The 19,888-nt window shown below is 55.1% G+C and overlaps 1 protein-coding gene across 4 annotated transcripts; it reads left to right on the plus strand.

Annotated features, from left to right (window-relative positions):
- The first annotated feature begins 5,543 nt into the window (after positions 1-5,543).
- Positions 5,544-19,592, plus strand: LOC122923571 (shootin-1-like). Of its 4 annotated transcripts, none has more exons than XM_044274418.1 (7): positions 5,544-5,649; positions 6,829-6,935; positions 8,090-8,155; positions 12,316-12,360; positions 12,443-12,563; positions 12,895-13,051; positions 18,097-19,592. In XM_044274418.1, exons 1-7 carry the CDS (start codon positions 5,574-5,576, stop codon positions 18,254-18,256), a joined length of 732 nt encoding a protein of 243 aa, XP_044130353.1. In that variant the 5' UTR covers positions 5,544-5,573; the 3' UTR covers positions 18,257-19,592. The 4 variants fall into 4 exon arrangements, with proteins under 4 accessions (XP_044130353.1, XP_044130355.1, XP_044130352.1 ...); XM_044274417.1 differs by having other exon boundaries at positions 5,568-5,649; positions 6,826-6,935; XM_044274420.1 differs by lacking the exon at positions 8,090-8,155.
- The last annotated feature ends 296 nt before the right edge of the window (positions 19,593-19,888 follow it).

The raw sequence follows: 19,888 nt of genomic DNA on the forward strand, positions 1-19,888 counted from the left end.
GGGGGCACTACAGGGGGCATTATATCTACGGGGGCACTACAGGGGGCATATATCTACTGGGGGCAATACAGGGGGCATTATATCTACTGGAGATACTAGAGGGGGGCATCATATCTACTGGGGATACTACAGGGGGGCATTATATCTACTGGGGGCACTATGGGGGGGCATTATATCTACTGGGGATACTACAGGGGGGCATCATATCTACTGGGGGCACTGCAGGGGGGCATTATATCTACTGGGGGCACTACAGGGGGGCATTATATCTACTGGGGATCCTACAGGGGGGCATTATATCTACTGGAGATACTAGAGGGGTGCGTTATATCTACTGGGGATACTAGAGAGGGGCGTTATATCTACTGGGGATCCTGGGGGGGGGGGGGCATTATATCTACTGGGGGCACTACAGGGGGCATTATATCTACTGGGGATACTGGGGGGGGGGCATTATATCTACTGGGGGCACTATATCTACTGGAGATACTAGAGGGGGGGCATCATATCTACTGGGGATACTACAGGGGGGCATTATATCTACTGGGGGCACTACAGGGGGGGCATTATATCTACTGGGGGCACTACAGGGGGGGCATTATATCTACTGGGGCACTACAGGGGGGCATTATATCTACTGGGGATACTAGAGGGGGGCGTTATCTACTGGGGATACTAGAGGGGGGCATTATATCTACTGGGGATACTAGAGGGGGGCGTTATATCTACTAGGGATACTAGAGGGGGGCGTTATATCTACTGGGGATACTAGAGGGGGGCATTATATCTACTGGGGATACTAGAGGGGGGCATTATATCTACTGGGGATACTAGAGGGGGGCGTTATATCTACTGGGGATACTAGAGGGGGGCATTATATCTACTGGGGATACTAGAGGGGGGCATTATATCTTCTGGGGGCTCTACAAGGGGTTCCTTTAGAGGGGCCTTATTACTACCGGAGTCGCTGTGGGGCAGTATTACTTCTGGGGTTCTGTGGGGTCATTATTATTGGGCACAGTATGGAGGGCACTACTACTAGTGAGGACACTGGGATAGAATTATAACTATTGGTGGGACTTGTGGGAGCATTTTGGGCACTATCTCCATGGCCCAGTTATTCTCCAGTACAGTGTTTTGGGCACTGGGGAGCATTGATGGCGGGAGCAGAATGACAATGTTGGGGCAGTAGAGGGGGGGGGGGGGGGGTAGTAAAGTGAGGAGATTTATGTGGGAAATTCTGCAGTGATGAGACAAAGCTGAAGTCCTCATGGTGGTTGGGCTGAATGGAGACCATGTGGAAAGAGAACTTCTGGACTGTGCCACGTAGGAGGTATGTACTTCTGGACTGTGCCACGTAGGAGGTATGTACTTCTGGACTGTGCCACGCAGTAGGTATGTACTTCTAGACTGTGCCATGTAGGAGGTATGTACTTCTAGACTGTGCCACGTAGGAGGTATGTACTTCTGGACTGTGCCACGTAGGAGGTATGTATTTCTGTATAGTTAACCTCCCGGCCGGAGGGTGTGACGACTACTTCTCCTGCCGGCCGGAGGGTGTGACGACTACTTCTCACGCCGGCCGGAGGGTGTGACTACTTCTTCTCCCGCCGGCCGGATGGTGTGACTACTTCGTCTCCCGCCGGCCGGAGGGTGTGACTACTTCTTCTCCCGCCGGCCGGAGGGTGTGACTACTTCGTCTCCCGCCGGCCGGAGGGTGTGACTACTTCGTCTCCCGCCGGCCGGAGGGTGTGACTACTTCGTCTCCCGCCGGCCGGAGGGTGTGACTACTTCGTCTCCCGCCGGCCGGAGGGTGTGACTACTTCGTCTCCCGCCGGCCGGAGGGTGTGACTACTTCGTCTCCCGCCGGCCGGAGGGTGTGACTACTTCGTCTCCCGCCGGCCGGAGGGTGTGACTACTTCGTCTCCCGCCGGCCGGAGGGTGTGACTACTTCTCCTCCCGCCGGCCGGAGGGTGTGACTACTTCTCCTCCCGCCGGCCGGAGGGTGTGACTACTTCTCCTCCCGCCGGCCGGAGGGTGGTGACTACTTCTCTCCCGCCGGCCGGAGGGTGTGACTACTTCTGCTCCCGCCGGCCGGAGGGTGTGACTACTTCTGCTCCCGCCGGCGGAGGGTGACTACTTCGTCTCCCGCCGGCCGGAGGGTGTGACTACTTCGTCTCCCGCCGGCCGAGGGTGTGACCTACTTCGTCTCCCGCCGGCCGGAGGGTGTGACTACTTCTCTCCCGCCGGCCGGAGGGGAGGTGTGACTACTTCTTCTCCCGCCGGCCGGAGGGTGTGACTTCTTTCTCCGCCGGCCGGAGGGTGTGACTACTTCGTCTCCCGCCGGCCGGAGGGTGTGACTACTTCGTCTCCCGCCGGCCGAGGGTGTGACTACTTTCGTCTCCCGCCGCCGGAGGTGTGACTACTTCGTCTCCCGCCGGCCGGAGGGTGTGACTACTTCGTCTCCCGCCGGCCGGAGGGTGTGACTACTTCGTCTCCCGCCGGCCGGAGGGTGTGACTACTTCGTCTCCCGCCGGCCGGAGGGTGTGACTACTTTCTCTCCCGCCGGCCGGAGGGGTGTGACTACTTCGTCTCCCCCGGCCGGAGGGTGTGACTACTTCGTCTCCCGCCGGCCGAGGGTGTGACTACTTCGTCTCCCGCCGCCGGAGGTGTGACTACTTCGTCTCCGTCTCCGCCGGCCGGAGGGTGTGACTACTTCGTCTCCCGCCGGCCGGAGGGTGTGACTACTTCGTCCCCGCCGGCCGAGGGTGTGACTACTTCGTCTCCCGCCGGCCGGAGGGTGTGATACTTCGTCTCCCGCCGGCCGGAGGGTGGTGACTACTTCGTCTCCCCGCCGCCGGAGGGTGTGACTACTTCGTCTCCCGCCGGCCGAGGTGTGACTACTTCGTCTCCCGCCGGCCGGAGGGTGTGACTACTTCGTCTCCCGCCGGCCGGAGGGTGTGACTACTTCGTCTCCCGCCGGCCGGAGGTGTGACTACTTCGTCTCCCGCCGGCGGAGGGTGTGACTACTTCGTCTCCCGCCGGCCGGAGGTGTGACTACTTCGTCTCCCGCCGGCCGGAGGGTGTGACTACTTCTCCCGCCGGCCGGAGGGTGTGACTACTTCGTCTCCCGCGGCCGGAGGGTGTGACTACTTCGTCTCCCGCCGGCCGGAGGGTGTGACTACTTGTCTCCCGCCGGCCGGAGGTGTGGACTACTTCGTCTCCCGCCGGCCGGAGGGTTGACTACTTCGTCTCCGCCGCCGGAGGGTGTGACTACTTCGTCTCCCGCCGGCCGGAGGGTGTGACTACTTCGTCTCCCGCCGGCCGGAGGGTTGTGGACTACTTCGTCTCCCGCCGCCGGAGGGTGTGACTACTTCGTCTCCCCCGGCCGAGGGGTGTGACTACTTCGTCTCCCGCCGGCCGGGGTGACTACTTCGTCTCCCGCCGGCCGGAGGGTGTGACTACTTCGTCCCCTCCCCGGCCGGAGGGTGTGACTACTCGTCTCCCGCCGGCCGGAGGGTGTGACTACTTTCGTCTCCCCCGGCCGGAGGGTGACTACTTCGTCTCCCGCCGGCCGGAGGGTGTGACTACTTCGTCCTCCCCGGCCGGAGGGTGTGACTACTTCGTCTCCCCGCCGGCCGGAGGGTGTGACTACTTCGTCTCCCCGCCGCCGGAGGGTGTGACTACTTCGTCTCCCGCCGCCGGAGGGTGTGACTACTTCGTCTCCCGCCGGCCGGAGGGTGTGACTACTTCGTCTCCCGCCGGCCGGAGGGTGTGACTACTTCGTCTCCCGCCGGCCGGAGGGTGTGACTACTCGTCTCCCGCCGCCGGAGGGTGTGACTACTTCGTCTCCCGCCGGCCGGAGGTGTGGACTACTTCGTCTCCGCCGCCGGAGGGTGTGACTACTTCGTCTCCCGCCGGCCGGAGGGGTGACTACTTCTCTCCCGCCGGCCGGAGGGTGTGACTACTTCGTCTCCCGCGGCCGGAGGGTGTGACTACTTCGTCTCCCGCCGCCGCCGGAGGGGTTGACTACTTCGTCTCCCGCCGGCCGGAGGGGTGACTACTTCGTCTCCCGCCGGCCGGAGGGTGTGACTACTTCGTCTCCCCGCCGGCCGGAGGTGTGACTACTTCGGCTCCCGCCGGCCCGGAGGTGTGACTACTTCGTCTCCCGCCAGGGGAGGGTGTGACTACTTCGTCTCCCGCCGGCCGGAGGGTGTGACTACTTCGTCTCCCGCCGGCCGAGGGTGTGACTACTTCGTCTTCCCGCCGGCCGGAGGGTGTGACTACTTCGTCTCCCGCCGGCCGGAGGTGTGACTTACTTCGTCTCCCGCCGGCCGGAGGGTGTGACTACTTCGTCTCCCGCCGGCCGGAGGGTGTGACTACTTCGTCTCCCGCCGGCCGGAGGGTGTGACTACTTCGTCTCCTCCCGCGGCCGGAGGGTGTGACTACTTCGGTCTCCCGCCGGCCGGAGGGGTGTGACTAACTTCGTCTCCCGCCGGCCGGAGGGTGTGACTACTTCGTCTCCCGCCGGCCGGAGGGGTGTGACTACTTCGGCCTCCCGCCGGCCGGAGGGTGTGACTACTTCGTCTCCCGCCGGCCGGAGGGTGACTACTTTCGTCTCCCGCCGGCCGGAGGGTGTGACTACTTCGGCTCCCGCCGGCCGGAGGGTGACTACTTCGGCTCCCGCCTCCGGAGGGTGTTGACTACTTCGGCTCCCGCCGGCCGAGGGTGTGACTACTTCGGCTCCCGCCGGCCGGAGGGTGTGACTACTTCGGCTCCCGCCGGCCGGAGGGTGTGACTACTTCGGCTCCCGCCGGCCGGAGGGTGTGACTACTTCGTCTCCCGCCGGCCGGAGGGTGTGACTACTTCGTCTCCCGCCGGCCGGAGGGTGTGACTACTTCGTCTCCCGCCGGCCGGAGGGTGTGACCTACTTCGTCTCCCGCCGGCCGGAGGGTGTGGACTACTTCGTCTCCCGCCGGCCGGAGGGTGTGACTACTTCGTCTCCCGCCGGCCGGAAGGTGTGACTACTTCGTCTCCCGCCGGCCGGAGGGTGTGACTACCTTACTGTCTCCCGCCGGCCGGAGGGTTGTGACTACTTCGTCTCACGCCGGCCGGAGGGTGTGACTACTTCGTCTCCCGCCGGCCGGAGGGTGTGACTACTTCGTCTCCCGCCGGCCGGAGGGTGTGACTACTTCGTCTCCCGCCGGCCGAGGGTGTGACTACTTCGGCTCCCGCCGGCCCGGAGGGTGTGACTACTTCGGCTCCCGCCGGCCGGAGGGTTGTGACTACTTCGGCTCCCGCCGGCCGGAGGGTGTGACTACTTCGGCTCCCGCCGGCGGAGGGTGTGACTACTTCGGCTCCCGCCGGCCGGAGGGTGTGGACCTTACTCGGCTCCCGCCGGCCGGATGGGTGACTACTTCGGCTCCCGCCGGCCCGGAGGGTTTGTGACTACTTCGGCTCCCGCCGGCCGGAGGGTGTGACTACTTCGGCTCCCGCCGGCCGGAGGGTGTGACTACTTCGGCTCCCGCCGGCCGGAGGGTGTGACTACTTCTCCTGTCGTTCTCAGGTCTCTCATGTCTATTATCCGGAAGAAGCCCTTGGTGACGGCCGCCGCAGTGAAGCAGGGGAGTGCGACGCAGGGGGACAGCGGTAAGAGCTGCGCCGGGGTCCGGCCTAACAATGTTGGAAATTGTAGTTTTTCCATGCAGTCTGGCCTCCCTTGTAGATCCCAGCAATGTTTTCCTTGCTGGCTGGCTTCCCCTGTAGATACCAGCAATGCTGGGGGTGGTAGTTTTCCTTGCTGGCTGGCTTCCCCTGTACATCCCAGCAATGCTGGGGGTGGTAGTTTTCCTTGCTGGCTGGCTTCCCCTGTAGATCCCAGCAATGCTGGGGGTGGTAGTTTTCCTTGCTGGCTGGCTTCCCCTGTAGATGCGGGTGGTAGTTTTCCTTGCTGGCTGGCTTCCCCTGTAGATCCCAGCAATGCTGGGGGTGGTAGTTTTCCTTGCTGGCTGGCTTCCCCTGTAGATCCCAGCAATGCTGGGGGTGGTAGTTTTCCTTGCTGGCTGGCTTCCCCTGTAGATCCCAGCAATGCTGGGGGTGGTAGTTTTCCTTGCTGGCCCGCTTTCCCTGTAGATCCCAGCAATGCTGGCGGTGGTAGTTTTCCTTGCTGGCTGGCTTCCCCTGTAGATCCCAGCAATGCTGGGGGTAGTAGTTTTGTAGCAGTGAAAGGGTTGTTAACACAACAGGTAATGCGTGTCTTCTCGCCTCTAGTAAAGCGCCCGGTGCGGCTCTGTAAATGTCAGTATGTAAAGTGGGGAATTAAGTGCCGCCGCCGCTGACGGCTTCTGCTGCGATGGCGGCTCTGAAATCATTCACCGGAGACAATAGACAAGCGACAAATCTGAGCCTGAATTTCCCATTGTAGTCATCGGATAATGGAGCGAGGAGCACACCGCCGGCGCCATTCTACCGCTCCACAGGAGATCGGAGAGACGTGCGCGACGTTCTGATTGGGGGAGGGGATCCACATATATATCTCACCGAGGGGGGTCCACATATTATTGGGGGATCCACATTATTGGGGAGAGGGGTTTCACATATATATATCACCGAGGGGGGGTCTACTTATAATATGTCACTGGGAGGGGTACAGCGGGGTGACCGGCTTCTCTGTGGTGCTGGGGGCCGGGTCTGGGGGTCCTGGGGATGCAGGATGTTGGGGTTCACATGTCTGGTCCTCTGTTTCCATGAGGGGTGCTCTTTGGGGGGCAGTGTCTGTGCTGAGATATTTGGGGGCGCTCATCTCTTGCCCTGCCTTCTCTCCAGCAGGAAATGTGGGCAACCTGAAGCAGCAGGCCGTGGATGAGATGATGGACCGTATCAAGAAGGGCGTCCACCTGAGGCCGGTGCAGCAGACCACGCGAGTCAAGCCACAGGTGAGGGGTCACTGGGGGCACAGCAGTCAGACTACAACTCCCAACAGTGTCAGACTGAGACTGGAGACTACTGAGCGTGCGCACTCATAGGGGCGACTCCACCCAAGATACATCACACCATGAGACTTATAGATGAGGACCCCCTCTACGTATGTCCACCATCTCAAACCCTCAGTTCTAGAGGAGGGTGTGGGAGGAAGGGTTCTGGAGGATGGAGGGGTGTGGGAGGAAGGGTTCTGGAGGATGGAGGGGTGTGGGAGGGAAGGGTTCTGGAGGATGGAGGGTGTTGGGAGGAAGGGTTCTGGAGGATGGAGGGGTGTGGGAGGAAGGGTTCTGGAGGATGGAGGGTGTGGGAGGAAGGGTTCTGGAGGATGGAGGGGTGTGGGAGGAAGGGTTCTGGAGGATGGAGGGGTGTGGGAGGAAGGGTTCTGGAGGATGGAGGGTGGGTTGGGAGGTGGGAAAGGGGTTCTGGAGGATGGAGGGGTGTGGGAGGAAGGGTTTCTGGAGGATGGAGGGGTGTGGGAGGAAGGGTTCTGGAGGATGGAGGGGTGTGGGAGGAAGGGTTCTGGAGGATGGAGGGGTGGTGGGAGGAAGGGTTCTGGAGGATGGAGGGGTGTGGGAGGAAGGGTTCTGGAGGATGGAGGGGTGTGGAGGAAGGGTTCTGGAGGATGGAGGGTGTGGGAGGAAGGGTTCTGGAGGATGGAGGGGTGTGGGAGGAGGGTTCTGGAGCATGGAGGGGTGTGGGAGGAAGGGTGATGGAGGATGGAGGGGTGGGGGAGGAAGGGTTCTGGGGGGTGGGGGCGAAGGGTTCTGGAGGGTGGAGGGGGGGGGGGCAGAAATAGTTCTGGTGGGGGGAAGGGTTTTGGAGGAGGGGGTGTGAGTGTGTACTCCAGTCACTTTCAGAGCTGCAGTCACAATTCTGTGCTTACCTCGAGAGCTGCTTTCACACTTTTACCGGTGAATGGCAATCTTGGAGTACAATGCATGATGTGTCAGCAGCTCTTGGTGTTACAGGAGTAGATGACATGATTGTAGCAGCAGCATAGTGGCTGCAGCTCTGGGTGTGAATGGAGTAGACGACGTGATGTAGCTCAGGATTTGCGCACTCTGCTCAGTTTACAGTTTTTCATCATCATTGCTCTTTGTATGACCAGGTGACCCCTCCAGAGCCCCCCATGGCCTCAGCGGCGCCCCCTACTACAAGTGTGGAAGACGCCTCAGTAAGACGTGTGCTGTGTGTAGCATGCATCCTCTCTTTTCACATCATCCCGTCATCCCGTGTGTTGAGCCTGAACCCCCCCTCCCGAGATTCGCTGTATCCACCGCATGCTTTGTCGTCCATCTCCTTCTCTGTCCACCGCCGACATTCACAGATTAGTTCCCCGTCCTCCATATTTAATCGCTGCACCTCACGGGTGCTCCGGGTTTGTGCTGGGAGATGAGCGTTACCTGGCCCCGTTGTGCTTTGTGACGCTGCTCGGTGATGACCGTTTGCGCAGTTGTCGGCTGAATGGGAAACACATCCTTGAGTCGTTAACAAAGATGTAATTTGCTATAAATGACTTCAAGTGGATAAGGTGAAGATAGACGCAGTGGGGCGGGGGGCTCTCAGCCGTGGAGTGCCGCCATTGTGTGCCAACAATGGATGCCGACGTCTTTATATCTCAAGGTGTCGAGCGCTCAGTGATTCCCAGGTTTTCTCATAAGAAGCATTCTGTATACCGCTGAGCTGAAGTGCGTGTGTCTGCCCCTCGCCCACCTACAGCACCCACACAACACAGCTCTTATGGGGGCTGGCGCCAAGAACCTGTGGCCACAGTGATAAGCCTGACAGCGAAAAAACCGCCATTACCAATCCACAGAAACGGAGCAATAGACTGTATTCTCCTGTCCTACAGTCATCCTCTCCCCTGAAATGGCTGATAACAGGGGGCAATAGACTGTATTCTCCTGTCCTACAGTCATCCTCTCCTCTGAAATGGCTGATAACAGGGGGCAATAGACTGTATTCTCCTGTCCTACAGTCATCCTCTCCCCTGAAATGGCTGATAACAGGGGGCAATAGACTGTATTCTCCTGTCCTACAGTCATCCTCTCCACTGAAATGGCTGATAACAGGGGGCGATAGACTGTATTCCTCCTGTCCTACAGTCATCCTCTCCCCTGAAATGGCTGATAACAGGGGGCAATAGACTGTATTCTCCTGTCCCTACAGTCATCCTCTCCTCTGAAATGGCTGATAACAGGGGGCAATAGACTGTATTCTCCTGTCCTACAGTCATCCTCTCCCTCTGAAATGGCTGATAACAGGGGGCAATAGACTGTATTCTCCTGTACTACAGTCATCCTCTCCCTGAAATGGGCTGATAACAGGGGCAATGACTGTAATTTCTCCTGTACTCAGTCATCCTCTCCCTGAAATGGCTGATAACAGGGGGCAATAGACTGTATTCTCCTGTCCTACAGTCATCCTCTCCCCTGAAATGGCTGATAACAGGGGGCAATAGACTGTATTCTCCTGTCCTACAGTCATCCTCTTCCCTGAAATGGCTGATAACAGGGGGCAATAGACTGTATTCTCCTGTCCCTACAGTCATCCTCTCCTCTGAAATGGCTGATAACAGGGGTCAATAGACTGTATTCTCCTGTCCTACAGTCATCCTCTCTCCTGAAATGGCTGATAACAGGGGCATAGACTGTATTCTCCTGTCCTACAGTCATCCTCTCTCCTGAAATGGCTGATAACAGGGGGCAATAGACTGTATTCTCCTGTCCTACAGTCATCCTCTCCCCTGAAATGGCTGATAACAGGGAGCGAATAGACTGTATTCTCCTGTCCTACAGTCATCCTCTCCCCTGAAATGGCTGATAACAGGGGGCAATAGACTGTATTCTCCTGTCCTACAGTCATCCTCTCCCCTGAAATGGCTGATAACAGGGGGCAATAGACTGTATTCTCCTGTCCTACAGTCATCCTCTCCTGTGAAATGGCTGATAACAGGGAGCAATAGACTGTATTCTCCTGTCCTACAGTCATCCTCTCCCCTGAAATGGCTGATAACAGGGGGCAATAGACTGTATTCTCCTGTCCTACAGTCATCCTCTCCCTGAAATGGCTGATAACAGGGAGCAATAGACTGTATTCTCCTGTCCTACAGTCATCCTCTCCCCTGAAATGGCTGATAACAGGGAGCAATAGACTGTATTCTCCTGTCCTACAGTCATCCTCTCCCTGAAATGGCTGATAACAGGGGGCAATAGACTGTATTCTCCTGTCCTACAGTCATCCTCTCTCCTGAAATGGCTGATAACAGGGGGCAATAGACTGTATTCTCCTGTCCTACAGTCATCCTCTCCCCTGAAATGGCTGATAACAGGGGGCAATAGACTGTATTCTCCTGTCCTACAGTCATCCTCTCCCCTGAAATGGCTGATAACAGGGGGCAATAGACTGTATTCTCCTGTCCTACAGTCATCCTCTCTCCTGAAATGGCTGATAACAGGGGGCAATAGACTGTATTCTCCTGTCCTACAGTCATCCTCTCCCCTGAAATGGCTGATAACAGGGGGCAATAGACTGTATTCTCCTGTCCTACAGTCATCCTCTCCCCTGAAATGGCTGATAACAGGGGGCAATAGACTGTATTCTCCTGTCCTACAGTCATCCTCTCTCCCTGAAATGGCTGATAACAGGGGGCAATAGACTGTATTCTCCTGTCCTACAGTCATCCTCTCTCCTGAAATGGCTGATAACAGGGGGCAATAGACTGTATTCTCCTGTCCTACAGTCATCCTCTCCTCTGAAATGGCTGATAACAGGGGGCAATAGACTGTATTCTCCTGTCCTACAGTCATCCTCATCTCCCTGAAATGGCTGATAACAGGGGGCAATAGACTGTATTCTCCTGTCCTACAGTCATCCTCTCCTCTGAAATGGCTGATAACAGGGGGCAATAGACTGTATTCTCCTGTCCTACAGTCATCCTCTCCCTGAAATGGCTGATAACAGGGGGCAATAGACTGTATTCTCCTGTCCTACAGTCATCCTCATCCCTGAAATGGCTGATAACAGGGGGCAATAGACTGTATTCTCCTGTCCTACAGTCATCCTCTCCCCTGAAATGGCTGATAACAGGGGGCAATAGACTGTATTCTCCTGTCCTACAGTCATCCTCTCCCCTGAAATGGCTGATAACAGGAGGGCAATAGACTGTATTCTCCTGTCCTACAGTCATCCTCTCCCTGAAATGGCTGATAACAGGGGGCAATAGACTGTATTCTCCTGTCCTACAGTCATCCTCTCCCTGAAATGGCTGATAACAGGGGGCAATAGACTGTATTCTCCTGTCCTACAGTCATCCTCTCCCCTGAAATGGCTGATAACAGGGGGCAATAGACTGTATTCTCCTGTCCTACAGTCATCCTCTCCCCTGAAATGGCTGATAACAGGGGGCAATAGACTGTATTCTCCTGTCCTACAGTCATCCTCTCCCCTGAAATGGCTGATAACAGGGGGCAATAGACTGTATTCTCCTGTCCTACAGTCATCCTCTCCCCTGAAATGGCTGATAACAGGGGGCAATAGACTGTATTCTCCTGTCCTACAGTCATCCTCTCCCTGAAATGGCTGATAACAGGGGGCAATAGACTGTATTCTCCTGTCCTACAGTCATCCTCTCCCCTGAAATGGCTGATAACAGGGGGCAATAGACTGTATTCTCCTGTCCTACAGTCATCCTCCTCCTCTGAAATGGCTGATAACAGGGGGCAATAGACTGTATTCTCCTGTCCTACAGCCATCCTCTCCACTGAAATGGCTGATAACAGGGGGCAATAGACTGTATTCTCCTGTCCTACAGTCATCCTCTCCCCTGAAATGGCTGATAACAGGAGGCAATAGACTGTATTCTCCTGTCCTACAGTCATCCTCTCTCCTGAAATGGCTGATAACAGGGAGCAATAGACTGTATTCTCCTGTCCTACAGTCATCTACTCCCCATGAAATGGCTGATAACAGGGGGCAATAGACTGTATTCTCCTGTCCTACAGTCATCCTCTCTCCTGAAATGGCTGATAACAGGGGGCAATATACTGTATTCTCCTGTCCTACAGTCATCCTCTCTCCTGAAATGGCTGATAACAGGGGGCAATAGACTGTATTCTCCTGTCCTACAGTCATCCTCTCCCCTGAAATGGCTAATAACAGGGAGCAATAGACTGTATTCTCCTGTCCTACAGTCGTCCTCTCCCCTGAAATGGCTGATAACAGGGGGCAATAGACTGTATTCTCCTGTCCTACAGTCGTCCTGTTCCCGGCCTGTAATGGCTGATAACAGAGAGCAGTAGACTGCGCAGTGTGTGACGTGCCTTCCTATTACAGGTGGTGAAGTCTCACAGCGCGGTTCAGGAGCTACGGGGGATTCTGGTGAGTGGCGACATTTGGTGAATTTACATCTACCCCCGCTGTGTCTGTTGTCTTCTCTGACTGTAACTCTCATCATCTTTAGGATTCCTTTGGCTCCGCCCCCAGCAAGAAGAGACTTGGCGCCATGGCAACAGCCTCCACGGAAAGTGAACTGGAAAGAATTTTACGGCGCCGCAAAGTGACATCTGAACAAGACTCATCCGGTAAATGTTGGACTCGGTGCACGTTGATTAGATTGTCAGCTCTGCAGGTGCAGGAATCATGAAGGTTAAAAATGTTTTACTTTGTATGCAAATTCCTTGTAGGCCACACCCACCTTGTCCATTGTAATTCGCACAGTGTTTGCCGTTTTTGGCCGCAGTTCAGTCTTTTGTCAGAGGATCAGAAAGTAACGAGACCCGGCTGTAGAGTCGGGGAAGTAACCGCTGCATCAGGCGGGTCACCGGGCAGCCATGGCTAATGTCTGCTGTATGATGATGGGGGTGATGGTGATGATGGTGGTAATCATTCTGCTTTCTTACTCTTGGGGAGCAGCAGGGACCCTCAGCGCCCTCGAATCCAAATCGCTGCCCGTCCTGGGTTCCGCCATCAGCCAGAAGCCCCGGGTCCCAGATAGCGGAGATGGAGGGGGTGCCGAGGAGGGGCAGCCGCTGCTCTTGGACAAGCGGCTCCAGACGAAGATGGCGTCTCGGTAAGTGTCTCTTCCTGGAGTTTAGTATATTGGGGGGGGGGCTTCACCTGTAGGCTACACAGACCGGGATCAGCGGCGTCCTTATCCCTCTGGCCATGCTGATCCCTGACAACTCAGGGATGACACCTGCCCTCCACCTTGCGGTTGTCACAGGAAGTGATGAATTGTTGCTTCCAGTCTGAATGGCGGGAAGAGTGGCAAATGTGTCACCAGCCTGAAGAAGAGGTTGTCTGTGGAGGGGACTACAAGTCCCAGCCTCTCCTAGTCAGTGAATTTTGGGAGCTACTGGTCCTAGACTCCCTTGAAACGACTACAAATACTTTGAGGCCTCCTCCAGCCTGTGACATTAGTGACGGCTGCAGCGCCCTCCGCTGGGGATCCTCTGCCCCTTCCCCTATTGTCCGGCTCCTGATATTTGTCTGCCTATTATATTATCAGATCAATGACTTCTGACGATCACACATCTATTCAGGGACCAGGAGGCTCAGGATGAACACAACTCTAGGCCCCTCCCCCACAGGGAATTATGGGAGGAGACAGGTTTAAAATGATCAGTCCATGATCTATAATAAGCCAGTGGCCGCTCTGGTGATGACGGGCATCGGTGGCTGTGTGTGGCGGATAGAATGATCCGGGGGAAGGCGCCGCTAATCCCATCATCCCATACAATTAAGGGATTTTCGCTTTTCCTGTAATCTTAGCGCCGGAGCAGGAAGCAGCTGCACCGCGAGCCCCAGACTGGAATTAACAGAATTAGTCATGGCTGGCGGAGGCTGAGCGGCCCCCCCATGTAACAGGAGGACTGTCTGTCTGTCTGTCCAAATACTAATGATGAGGCAACGCTCCAAAATAGTCTGGGGATTGTCTGCCTGGAACCTCGGAGGAACTGCAGCCTCTTACACCCGGACTGTATATTATATCTCTCTATAATATCTCATATCTATCTGTAATATCTCATATCTATCTATAATATCTATCTATAATATCTCATATCTATTATCTATCTAGCTTGTATCTCTCTATCGTATCTCATATGTATCTGGCTGTCTCGTATCTACTGATGGCTGTCTCGTATCTACTGATGGCTGTCTCGTGTCTGTCATTGGTCTTAAAGGGGTCCTCTCACTTCCACAAGTGTCATTTCTCATGTAGATGCATTTAATACCAGGCTCTTACTAATGTAATGTGATTCTCCATGTCGCTTCCTTCGCTGGCTGGATTCATTTTTCCATCACATTATACACTGCTCATTTCCATGGTTACGGCCACCCTGCAATCAATCAGTGGTGGTCGTGCTTGCATAATATAAGAAAAAGCACCGGCCCCTCTGGTGGACGGAACCACAGATACTCACATAGGCCGAAGCTGTTTTTCTATAGTGTGCGAGCCCGACCACTGACGATGGATTGCAGGGTGGTCATAACCATGGAAACAAGCAGTGTATAATGTGATGGAAAAATGAATCCAGACAGCAAAGGAGGCGACATGGAGAATCACAATACATTAGTAAGTGCCGGGTATTAACTGCATCTACATGATAACTGCCACTTGCGGAAGTGAGAAGGGAACCTGTCATCAACTTTCCGCTGACCTCACTGAGGGCGGCATACAGTAGTGGCAGAAATGCTGATGTCAGCGCTGGGTCACTCATCAGCTAAAGGTAAGTGGTTCCCGCGAACCAGCATCATAATCACTGCAGCCCGGGCCTGGAAGAGTCACAGCCGCCTGAGAAGAGTCCGGGTTATTATAATCTCCTGAGAAGAGTCCGGGTTATTATAATCTCCTGAGAAGAGTCCGGGTTATTATAATCTCCTGAGAAGAGTCCGGGTTATTATAATCTCCTGAGAAGAGTCCGGGTTATTATAATCTCCTGAGAAGAGTCCGGGTTATTATAATCTCCTGAGAAGAGTCCGGGTTATTATAATCTCCTGAGAAGAGTCCGGGTTATTATAATCTCCTGAGAAGAGTCCGGGTTATTATAATCTCCTGAGAAGAGTCCGGGTTATTATAATCTCCTGAGAAGAGTCCGGGTTATTATAATCTCCTGAGAAGAGTCCGGGTTATTATAATCTCCTGAGAAGAGTCCGGGTTATTATAATCTCCTGAGAAGAGTCCGGGTTATTATAATCTCCTGAGAAGAGTCCGGGTTATTATAATCTCCTGAGAAGAGTCCGGGTTATTATAATCTCCTGAGAAGAGTCCGGGTTATTATAATCTCCTGAGAAGAGTCCGGGTTATTATAATCTCCTGAGAAGAGTCCGGGTTATTATAATCTCCTGAGAAGAGTCCGGGTTATTATAATCTCCTGCTCTCCCACCTATCTGCTGACTATTGTCAGATCTCTCCTAGAGAGAACACTAGGCAGAAGCCGGTCGGCCATCAGCGGGCGGGCGGAGAGCAGGACTTCATGAATAACCAGGACTCTTCTCAGGAGGCCGGGACTCTTCTCCAGGCCCAGTCTGCAATGATTGTGATGTCGGGTCTCTGCAACCACTTGCTTTTATTTTATAAATGACCGACCGCTGAAATCATCTCGCCTGTCTGTGCTTTATTCTGCCGTTAGTGTGGGCAGCGTAACGTTGGTGACAGGTTCCCTTTAAGCTTATATTGGTCGGGCAGATAATTGTGCAGATCATCGCTAACAAGCTTTCATAGTAACTCTGGTTAGCGATGATCTGGCAGTGTAATACTGCCGGCGCAAGCGCTCGTCCATCGGGTAAGTGGAATCTTTCCACATCCAAAGCTGCATTTACGAAGGTGTGTGTATCTCCGATCAGTCACATGGAGGGTTTGCATGGTCTCTCAGCTATTATAGTGCTAGGAGCGGTTTCCTCGGAGTGTTCTTTTAACAGCGAGTTCCTTTCTCAGCCCCGAGATCTTCAGTGAAATCTTTGCCACTGACGGGAGCCGCAGGAGGAGCCGCGTTTTCTAACTGCCGGCCTTCTGCTCAGACAAAGCCTGTCTGGATTTGGCAGCAGTTCTTAATTGAGCCCCGGTGTCCCCCTCCCCCAGTCAGAGACTTTTCACTGACATGTAAATTTCTTCTTCTTCATGATGATTTCAGGTTTTGTCCATTTTCGATGCAATTGAGTTCAAATTGTTTTGCTGGTAGGGGTGTTTCTGGAGCGCTGCCACGTACTAATGCAGCGCCCCGCAGAGCTGAAATATCCGCTGCTGAGGATTCAGAGATTGCCATTGCCTGTCAGATACCACTTCCCGTCCTCTGCTTCTCCTCTTCATGTTCTCTGCCCAATACTCACTCATCATGGTTCCTTCCCATGCTTTTCCTCTGCCCATTCTGTACTCATCCTCCACCTGTCTCCTGCCTATCCTGACCTTCTATATTCCTTCCCCACCTGTCCTGCCTGTTGTCTATTCATTTTCTGCTTGTCCTCCTCTTGTTCTGCCCTTTCTCTGCTTGTCATCCTCCTGTTCTGCTTTTTCTCTGCTTGTCATCCTCCTGTTCTGCTCTTTCTCTGCTTGACATCCTCCTGTTCTGCCCATTCGCTGCTTGTCATCCTCCTGTTCTGCCCATTCGCTGCTTGTCATCCTCCTGTTCTGCCCATTCGCTGCTTGTCATCCTCTTGTTCTGCCCATTCTCTGCTTGTCCTCCTCTTGTTCTGCCCATTCTCTGCTTGTCCTCCTCTTGTTCTGCCCTTTCTCTGCTTGTCCTCCTCTTGTTCTGCACTTTCTCTGCTTGTCCTCCTCTTGTTCTGCACTTTCTCTGCTTGTCATCCTCCTGTTCTGCCCATTCTCTGCTTGTCCTCCTCTTGTTCTGCCCATTCTCTGCTTGTCCTCCTCTTCTTCTGTTCTGCCCATTCTCTGCTTGTCCTCCTCTTGTTCTGCCCATTCTGCTTGTCCTCCTCTTGTTCTGCCCATTCTCTGCTTGTCCTCCTCTTGTTCTGCCCATTCTCTGCTTGTCATCCTCCTGTTCTGCCCTTTCTCTGCTTGTCCTCCTCTTGTTCTGCCCATTCTGCTTGTCCTCCTCTTGTTCTGCCCATTCTCTGCTTGTCCTCCTCTTGTTCTGCCCATTCTCTGCTTGTCCTCCTCTTGTTCTGCCCTTTCTCTGCTTGTCATCCTCCTGTTCTGCCCATTCTCTGCTTGTCATCCTCCTGTTCTGCCCTTTCTCTGCTTGTCATCCTCTTGTTCTGCCCTTTCTCTGCTTGTCCTCCTCTTGTTCTGCCCTTTCTCTGCTTGTCATCCTCCTGTTCTGCCCATTCTCTGCGTGTCATCCTCCTGTTCTGCCCATTCTCTGCTTGTCATCCTCCTGTTCTGCCCATTCTCTGCTTGTCATCCTCCTGTTCTGCCCTTTCTCTGCTTGTCATCCTCTTGTTCTGCCCTTTCTCTGCTTGTCATCCTCTTGTTCTGCCCATTCTCTGCTTGTCCTCCTCTTGTTCTGCCCTTTCTCTGCTTGTCCTCCTCTTGTTCTGCCCATTCTCTGCTTGTCCTCCTCTTGTTCTGCCCATTCTCTGCTTGTCCTCCTCTTGTTCTGCCCATTCTCTGCTTGTCCTCCTCTTGTTCTGCCCATTCTCTGCTTGTCCTCCTCTTGTTCTGCCCATTCTCTGCTTGTCCTCCTCTTGTTCTGCCCATTCTCTGCTTGTCCTCCTCTTGTTCTGCCCATTCTCTGCTTGTCCTCCTCTTGTTCTGCCCATTCTATGCCATCATTTGTCTTCCCCTTTTCATTGCACATAATTAACCCATCCTATATTCATTTTCTGCCTGTCCCCATTTCGTCTCCTCTTGTGCCTCATTGTCTCCCACCTCTCCCCATGATACCCTGGAGACTCATAGATCTGTACAGAAGCTGCAGACACAAAACGGGAGCAGTTTTTGCATTGCACAGTCTCCGCTCACGTACAGTCACTCATCATAGAAATGAATGGGGCATGGATGAGTGCTTTTTTTATTATGTATGACCAGCATATGGTAAACTGGAGCCCCTCCTTCTCATTAAAAGGGGGAGGAGCCTGATGTTGGACCCCCTTGCTCCTGTCTTTAGGTTGTGGTGGGATCGCTTGATTGACTGCTGTGGTCTCTCTCCTCAGCTTTGCAGAGACTTTGGGATATGCAGGAGATGGAAAGAAACCAGACCAGACACAAAGTTCTTTGAACCTTCGGCCCCCAGAAGTAGGCGACAAAGGCACCGCCAAGAACGTGGACCCTGGCGCCAAGAGAGGAAAGGATGTGGATAGTTCTCAGTGCTAGTACCGACAGAGGCCCCTGCGGCCTCCAGCCTCTGAGCCCTCCCAGGACCACTGATGACCTCACAAGCACAATACACTATATGCAGCCGGACCCCGGTAGACAGGCTCTGGGATTTGTGTGGGCCGCATGGTAGGAGCGTGTGTCCTCCACTAGTCAGAAGTCGCCTCAATATCAGCGGCAAATTTACTAAACCGGTGGCAGCTGAGGAGCGATGTATAACCCGGCGGAGAAACTGCACAATGAATCCGGCCGATTCCCAGGTGGTTTTATAGCGCACCTTAGCCTGTGCTCGCGGTCTTCCCGTTTTCCGCATAGCGGTGCTTTTTATATTATTTTTTTTACAGCAGCCCCACCAGTGGTTTCCAGTAAGAACCAGTTGTGGGGAGTTTTATGTTTTCTCTGCGCAGTCATGTACAGCGGGCTTGGCGGCCATCTCCCAGAGGCGCTCGGTGTCAGGCTGCACCAGCTAAAGTGACTGCAATAACATCCTGATGGTATTGATTGGTCACAAGACTAAAGCTAAGGGCAGCGCTTGAGAGATTGGCGCTGACGAACCCGTGCACCGGGGACGCCGCAGGATTTTACTAAATGCACATTTTTTTATTAGTGAAGAGTCAGCTGATATTGGGGGGGATGGGGGGCACGTCTTCTGGGCCCCTGCGTCACTTTAATGTGCGGGCCCCGTGACTGACGACAATGGGGTCTCAGGAGCCGATTCTTTATCTCAAACTGAGGACTGGAAATTCTAACTGATGATTATAACGCTGATTCTGTCCTGGCCCCGCCCCCTAGTGAGTGTATAATGACTACCCCTCCCCCACATTATGGCCGTGCCCCTGTATTCACTGTCACAGTCTGGGGATTTCTACATTGGGGCCGTCCTGACAACTATGCTCCAAACTTCCATCTTCTCAGGTGTTTGGTGTCAGTCATGTACCTAACTGCATCCTGGGAGATGGCCCCATCACTGGCGGGATCACATTACACCTGGAATTTTTACCGCTTTTGTGAATGAGGCCCCTGATTGTTCTCCAGGTCAAGGGCTGATGTCGCCTTCATCTCCAGTAACATTCGTCATGGCTGGTGCCATCCATGAGAATACACAGTCTGCTCTACCTGCGCTGCAGCACACATCACCTGCATGGGTGCCCGCCTCTAGGGGTGACCTGCCACGGGTGTCGCTGGCTGTCGGCCTCTATAGGGGAGACCTGGCGCGGCTGTCTGCCTCTAGGGGAGACCTGGCGCGGCTGTCTGCCTCTAGGGGAGACCTGGCGCGGCTGTCTGCCTCTAGGGGAGACCTGGCGCGGCTGTCTGCCTCTAGGGGAGACCTGGCGCGGCTGTCTGCCTCTAGGGGAGACCTGGCGCGGCTGTCTGCCTCTAGGGGAGACCTGGCGCGGCTGTCTGCCTCTAGGGGAGACCTGGCGCGGCTGTCTGCCTCTAGGGGAGACCTGGCGCGGCTGTCTGCCTCTAGGGGAGACCTGGCGCGGCTGTCTGCCTCTAGGGGAGACCTGGCGCGGCTGTCTGCCTCTAGGGGAGACCTGGCGCGGCGGTCAGCCTCTAGGGGAAACCTGGCGCTGGGTGACCGGCCTCTAGGGGAGACCTGCCGCTGGGTGCCAGCCTCTAGGGGAGACC

The sequence above is a fragment of the Bufo gargarizans genome, unplaced genomic scaffold, assembly GCF_014858855.1.
Source record: "Bufo gargarizans isolate SCDJY-AF-19 unplaced genomic scaffold, ASM1485885v1 original_scaffold_1744_pilon, whole genome shotgun sequence".
NCBI lineage: Eukaryota > Metazoa > Chordata > Amphibia > Anura > Bufonidae > Bufo > Bufo gargarizans.